General features: G+C 54.6%; 1 protein-coding gene across 7 annotated transcripts in view; it reads right to left on the bottom strand.

Moving 5' to 3' along the window:
* Positions 1–5781, bottom strand: part of TRAF3IP1 (TRAF3 interacting protein 1) — an 80441-nt gene extending 74660 nt beyond the window's left edge. For 4 of the 7 annotated variants that reach the window (XM_074398770.1, XM_039470134.2, XM_039470133.2 and 1 more), the window contains exons 1-3: positions 5507–5780; positions 2204–2272; positions 1589–1750 (exon numbers count right to left, since the gene is read on the bottom strand). In XM_074398770.1, the coding sequence (XP_074254871.1) occupies positions 1589–1750; positions 2204–2272; positions 5507–5629 (354 nt within the window). In that variant the 5' untranslated portion in view covers positions 5630–5780. Of the gene's footprint in view, positions 1–1588; positions 1751–2203; positions 2273–5506 lie in introns of all 7 variants that reach the window. The other 3 variants (XM_074398768.1, XM_074398769.1, XM_074398767.1) reach the window with 1 other exon arrangement.
* Between the last annotated feature and the right edge of the window lie 947 nt (positions 5782–6728).

The following is a 6728-nucleotide window of genomic DNA, read 5'->3' on the forward strand; positions in this document are numbered from 1 at the left end:
ATTATGGGGGGGGAATCTGATCTAATTCAAGCCCCGTCAAATGCAAAAACTATCCCTGACAGCCATCCAGAGTCTATGACACCTCCAGTCAGGAGTCCCACTCACTCACACACTCATTCCACAAGCACACGCTAAGTGACTGCCACGTGCCAGCTCCATGGGCCAATGACTCACCATGAACTGGGGACACAGACAGACACAACAATGAAATAACAGCCTTTAGGAAGCCACAGGGGCACCCAAGTCGGCCTGGGAGGGAGGAGAGGCCTGGGCTCAAGGCAGCACTCACAGACGCCACACTGCTGCTCGGTGAGGCTGGAGGAGGAAGGCAGCTCAGGCACTAAGAAGCCAGCAGGCACCAGGGCACAAGGCTGACGGGAGACAGCGGGCCAGGGCTGAATGCCAGGGTGCGTGTGACTGGAGTGGAGGGCTCAGGTGTGGGAAATGACAGAAGGACCTGAGGGGGAAAAGTAGCAGCAGGTCTCTAGGAGCCTCACAAGCCATGCCGTGGAGCTGGCCCGGCCCCAAGGCTACTGGAAGCCAGAGAAGATTCAGCAAAGGAGACAGGAGTCAGATGTGCTTTTTAGAAAGACGAGCAACATAAAGGACCCAGGAAGGGGATCTGGGGAGCCTGGGGACAGAGGCCAGTGTACCGGCAAAATCTGCTTCCAAGTCTCTAAGCTTGCATGCTGGACCCGCGCGAGGGCGAGGCCTCCCAGGAGTCGGCTGGACACCCCTACACACCTTCACGACCCACTGCTGCTGAGGGGCTGAAATCCACCTCTTTCCATGTGCATCACACTGAAGATTAGCCCCCAGCCAACCACCCACTAGATATGTGGAAAACTGTATTAACTGTACTCTCAGTACAAGCCCAACCTGCTCCTCCATGGCCGACTACTTGGCCTTCAAAAGAAGGAAGACGCTGGGGGAAGACCTTCTCCAATGTTCAGGCAAACATGGCCCAGGCTGGGCCTAAGCAGAGAAGCCTGAGGCCTGACACCCAAGTTTCCAGCCCACCGTGACAAGCTCGGGAAAGAACAAATCTACTCCCTGTACAACTGAAACAGCAACTGGAAGAGAGAGAGAGAGAAAGAGTAGAGAAGAGAGAAGAAGAGCGACAGGTAAGCAGACACCACAGGCTGGAGATGCAGGATGCGAACAGAGACCTCCACAAGACCCAGGGAAGAAAAAAAGCACTCCTGCGACACCCCAGCCCTGGCTGGAAGCAGCCACCTGTCCTCAGTGGAGCTCCAAAAAAGAGAAAGTCAGAGGGCACCAAAGCCTGGGCCTGCAGCCTCCAGCTGCCAGCTGGGCACAGAGTGCCTACAGCGTTCCTGATTTTATATTGAAAGCTTGCAGAACTTATATATAACAAACAAACACTTATTTGTTTTATTATTCGGTTTTAAATTACTCCTCCTGTATCTCTAGGGCTCCAGAAGGGGTAGGATCAGATTCAAAGCACAGCGTTTGACAGGCACCACTGAAAGTCCTTCCTGAAACCGTCTGCACATTTGAGTCCCTCACCCCGACTGCGTTTTGCTCAGGCACTAAGTTCAGAATGCCAGGATGGCAGTAGTAGTACCTTGTTGAGACAGCACTTTCCAATTATCTGGAGCAGCTCATTTGTTCTCTCGGGTTCATGCCCGGCCACAATTCGGGCTGGTTTTGCCAACAGTGGCTCTCCTGAAACCATTACAACCACGTCTATGGCTTTCTGCAGGAAGCTGATTTTTGCATCTTTATCCTGAAATATTTGCATTGAAAATACAAATATTATAATACTTTGAAGAGTCTGCATTATCTTCAGTATGTTCAACAGGCACAGGATAGTTTCTGTTTACACACAAAGCTATTTTTAGATATATAACAAATCTAGAAATACTGATCTTTACTGACAAAACAAAATCAATTCAGTAAAGCCTTTAATTTAGCCCAAAATTTAATTTAATTTAATTGAGGGCTAGCATTAACCTTTGAAATGTCAATTCCATTTTTCAGTGAATAAAAGTAGCATGACATGCAGTTGCCACAATGAGAAAATGAAATGAGAAAGGGCATAAACATCAATTCACGAATTCACCGACCTTGTATTCCACCCACGTGCAGCACAGAAATGACACACGCCGCACTACCCGGATGACAAAAAGTCCCATCCATTAAGCGAGGGGTCAACAGGAGAAGCCCAACTCCGACCTACCTTCACGTTATCGGACTTCATCTCGGTGTCTGTGTAGAGGCCCTTCATGAAACCAGTCATTCTAATCACCTTCAAGAGAGAAAGAAAGGCCACCACTGTCACCTCACGGACAGCCTCCTCATCAGCCTTGTCCACTGCACTCCACGCCTGGGAGATGTCAGAATTGACTGGTAGCCCAGAGCCATCCACTTACTCAAGAAATAATTGATGTCTACTACACGTGTGTACAGGGCAGAAGCCAGCCAGGTCCTCACAGAATTTAGTGTGGCTGTATGGACAGACGGGTAAAGATGACACCATCCAGATACTAAGGTAGCACTTAGGCTTGGTACCTAGTCCACAATCCAGGAGGGGGAAGAGGTGGCAGGAGCCCTTTCTGGAGGAATCACACCTAGATGGGGATCAGAAGGTTTACAGAAGAGTTGGACGCACATGCCGGACGGAAGAAAGTCCGCATAAGGTCCAGAGTCCTGTGCAAGAGACCCAAAGAAAGGTAGGATGGCAGGAGCCTGAGCCCAGAGAGACACTCAGGGCCTGGTACAGAGGCCCTGGGAAGCCACTCAGGGCCATGAACTGAGCCCAAGGACCACGAGAAGGACATGGACAATTCTAAAGCAGGAAAGGGCCTGGCCACACAGCGTTTTACAAGAATCCTTCAGGTGCAGTGGAGGGGATACATTCCAAAAAGAAAAGGAACTTTGGCTGGGCACAGTGGCTCACACCTGTAATTCCAGCACTTTGGGAGGCCAAGGTGGGCAGATCACTTGAGGTCAGGAGTTCAAGATCAGCCTGGCCAACGTGGCAAAACCCTGTCTCTACTAAAAATACAAAAATTAACACCGGGTATAGAGTGGCATGTGCCTGTAGTCCCAGCTACTCGGGAGGCTGAGACAGGAGAATAACTTGAACCCAGGAGGTGGAGGTTGCAGTGAGTCGAGATCATGCCACTGCACTCCAGCCTGGGTAACAGAGCGATACTCCCTCTAAAAAAAAAAAAAATTTGTGAGGAATAACGGTAAGTGACAAGAGACACGAATATCACAGGATCCACGCTTAGCTTAATGAAAGGGGTGGTTAGTTTTAGCTATAGCTTAAACACTAATACAGTGATTTGAGTATAAAATTTAGGATAATAAAGCATTTTCATAAGACCCTTTCCACCTATTATCTGAAAATGCTTTCCAATATGTCAGTCATTCTAGCCTCTTTATCAACTAGGTGACAATTCCTGTATTGATCTTTACACAGGAAGAAAAATGAACTTTGGCATTAGATGAAGAAGTCTCTGGGAGAAGAGCAGACCAGTCATTCCTAATTGGGAACATACAAGTAGTCCCACACCCTAGCCACCTGGCCAGGAAGTCAATCCTTTTTTTTTTTTTTTTTTTTTTTGAGACAGGATCTTACTCTGTCACCCTGGCTGGAGTGCACTGGTGCAATCACAGCTCACTGCAGCCTCAACCTCCTGAGCTCAAGCGATTCTCCCTACTCAGCCTCCTGAGTAGCTGGGATTACAGGTGCACCACCACACTCAGATAATTTTTGTATTCTTTGTAGGGATGGAGTTTTGCCATGTTGGCCAGGCTAGTCTTGAACTCCTGGGCTCAAGTGATCTGCCTACTGTGGCCTCCCAGAGTGCTGGGATTACAGGTGTGAGCCATCACACCTGGCCCATGTTCCTCCTCCTTTCCCATGAGGATGCCTCCGACCAGCTATGCAGTAGCGACTGGACAGCCACCGAGAGCTGAGCAGCACCGCTACCCCACAAGGATAAGGCACACTCCCTGCACCTCACTCCTAGGGCTCTGCATTTCGGTGGGGCAGACAGGACTGGGAGAAGATTAAAGGTTTTGGCAGCCACAGCTGCAGTGGTTTGGGCTCATATTGGCTCTTACTTGTTTTCTCGTGGGGCAGAGGACGTACCTGTCCACTTCACAGGGGTGACGCGCGCACTGTCCTGCTCCCACAAGCCTATCCACACAGCGGGTCCCCTCCCCACACACTGCCCAGGACAAGCTGTAAGTGCTGAACCAGTTGGGAGGACATAACCAGGGCTGGCAGTGCCTTGGGATGTGGATGGATTCGAGAGCATTTTTAAGCACTGTTTTAACACAGAGGCACACGTTCCAGGATAGCACCCGTTATAAGCCAAGGTAGGAGGGCAGAAACGGAAGAGTGAAGTCTGTGCAAGAATAAGGCACCCAACTTGCTGAAAAGAGTGAGAACTAGAGCTTAAGGACCATCACCAGGTTAGGTCATGAGTCCCCTGGAAGTCTCCAAGTCCAGCCTGAATCCTAAATCCCAGAACACACCTGAGTTCCCATGTGCCCTTGGGTGCACCCCGCAAATGGGTGCTGCACCCCCTGCAGCGACGCTCCTGAGAGTTACCAGGGCGTTACCAGGAGCCGTGACAGGTCCCACGCAACAGGGGATGTTTGCTGTGAATTTCTATGTACCTGATCCAGGGCAGATCACCACAGCCATGCTAACAAGCAAGCCAGGGTCTCCGTCACTAAGGAGCATGCCACCCGCAAGCGGGGAAAAGCCACACAGATCACCAATCTCAATTTACGGCAGGCTGTGCGGCTCTGTTAACAGTTGTTCCTGCCAAGTCTCCCCACAACCACCTCCACTAAATTCACCCGCAGGCATTAATCAAGCACCCAAAATGTGGTATGGAGAGCAGCTTCGAGGCGGGAGGGTTGTATAAAAAATATTATTTCCATTCTCCCAGGATTTAGGGAGCGCCTTCCATGTGTTACATGCTCCAGGGCAGGCGAGAGGGGTTCCACAGGGTTACACAAGGAGGGAGTCACAGGCAGAATGGAAGATGCACTCTGAAGAGATACACGGACAGGCAGGGAAGAAGTTAAGAATGCTCCCCGAGGGCCCGGAGCCTCCCTGTAAGCGGCGGCCGGGAGCCGGGGGAGGGGTGAGACTTCGGCGCGGAGGGCGCCGCGGAACTGGGCCTACAGGCCGGGCTCCGGCGCAGGGGCTGCACCGAGCTCTCGCCCCGACCCCGGAACTGACCCCAGCCCCCTAACCGCACCCCCCGCCCGGCCCTGACCCGGTCGCCGACCTGCACCCCGACCCCGGCCCACACCGGGTTCACACTCGGCCCTGACCCGGTCCCCGACCTGCACCTCGAGCCCAGCCCACACCCGGTTCACGCCCGGCCCGGCCCCCCGACCCGCACCTGAGCCCACCCCGCCTCGCACCCGGCGCCACCCGGCCCAGGCCCTGACTCCGGCGCCCACCGGGACCCCGATCCGCCCCTGGCCGGGCCCAGCCCCCGGCGCCCACCTCGGTGATGATGTCGTGCAGGTAGCGGAACGGGGGCTTGCTCAGCAGCTTCTCCGTCAGCGGCGGCCTCCGAATCACCTTCCCCAGCGCCTCCTGCGTCCGCCTCACCACCGCCGCATTCATGGCAGCGTCCGCTGCCCGCGCCCCTCAGCCGACCCGGCCGAGCCTAAGCCCGGGTCCCTGGCCGCCGCCGGCCCCGCCGCCGCCGCCCGGTCCGGCCAGGACGCGCCGCTCCGGTTTCCATCCCACAGTGCACCGGAGCCCGCCACGGCGCCTGCGCGGCAGTCTCGAGGCGTTCGGTCGCTAGGGCTGCGCGGCCTTAGCAACGGACGCGCCGCGGCGCCCCGCCCCCGTCTTACCGCCCTGCGCCGGCGCAAACGGGTTCCGCCGGGAGGTGGGGGGAAGAGGAGCGGCCGCGCCTGCGCAGGCGGGGCGGGGCGGGGCGGGGCAAGGTGGTCCGGCGTCCCGCGCCTCGCCCTCCTCCGCGGAGCGACGGCCTCGCCGAGTGGGTGTTCGCTCGCGTTCGAGGCCGCCGCCTGCGGACTGATGAACAGCAGGGTGAAGTCCAAGATCTGTGCTGCCTGCTTCCCAGATCGCAAGGGCTTTCGCGGGCACTGGTTCATCGGAGAGGACGCGGCTGTTATCCCAGAACACACGGAACAGAAAACACACTGTCCCGGCCGGGCGCGGTGGCTCACGCCTGTGATCCCAGCACTTTGGGAGGCCGAGGCGGGCGGATCATGATGAGGTCAAGAGATGGAGACCATCCTGGCCAACATGGTGAAACCCCGTCTCTCCCGAAAGTACAAAAATCAGCCGGCCGCGGTGGTGTGTGCCTGTAGCCCCAGCTGCTTGGAAAGCTGAGGAATCGCTTGAACCCCGGGGCGGGGTGGGGGCGGGGGTCGGGGCAGAGATTGCAATGAGCCGAAGTCGCATCACTGCACTCCAGCCTGCGCAACAGAGCAAGACTCTATCTTTAAAAACAAACAAACAAAAAGTATAGAATTCTAGCTTAACTTTTTTAAAATTTTTCAATACTTTAAGGATGTTACCTCATTGGCTTCTGGCTTGCATAGGTTCTGAATAAAAGTCTTCCGTACAGCCAGGCGTGGTGGCTCACGTTTGTAATCCTAGCACTTTGGGAGGCCGAGGTGGGCACCTGAGGTCGCGAGTTCAAGACCAGCCTGACCAACATGGAGACACCCCGTCTGTACTAAAAATA

The sequence above is a fragment of the Saimiri boliviensis genome, chromosome 5, assembly GCF_048565385.1.
Source record: "Saimiri boliviensis isolate mSaiBol1 chromosome 5, mSaiBol1.pri, whole genome shotgun sequence".
NCBI classification, from domain to species: domain Eukaryota; kingdom Metazoa; phylum Chordata; class Mammalia; order Primates; family Cebidae; genus Saimiri; species Saimiri boliviensis.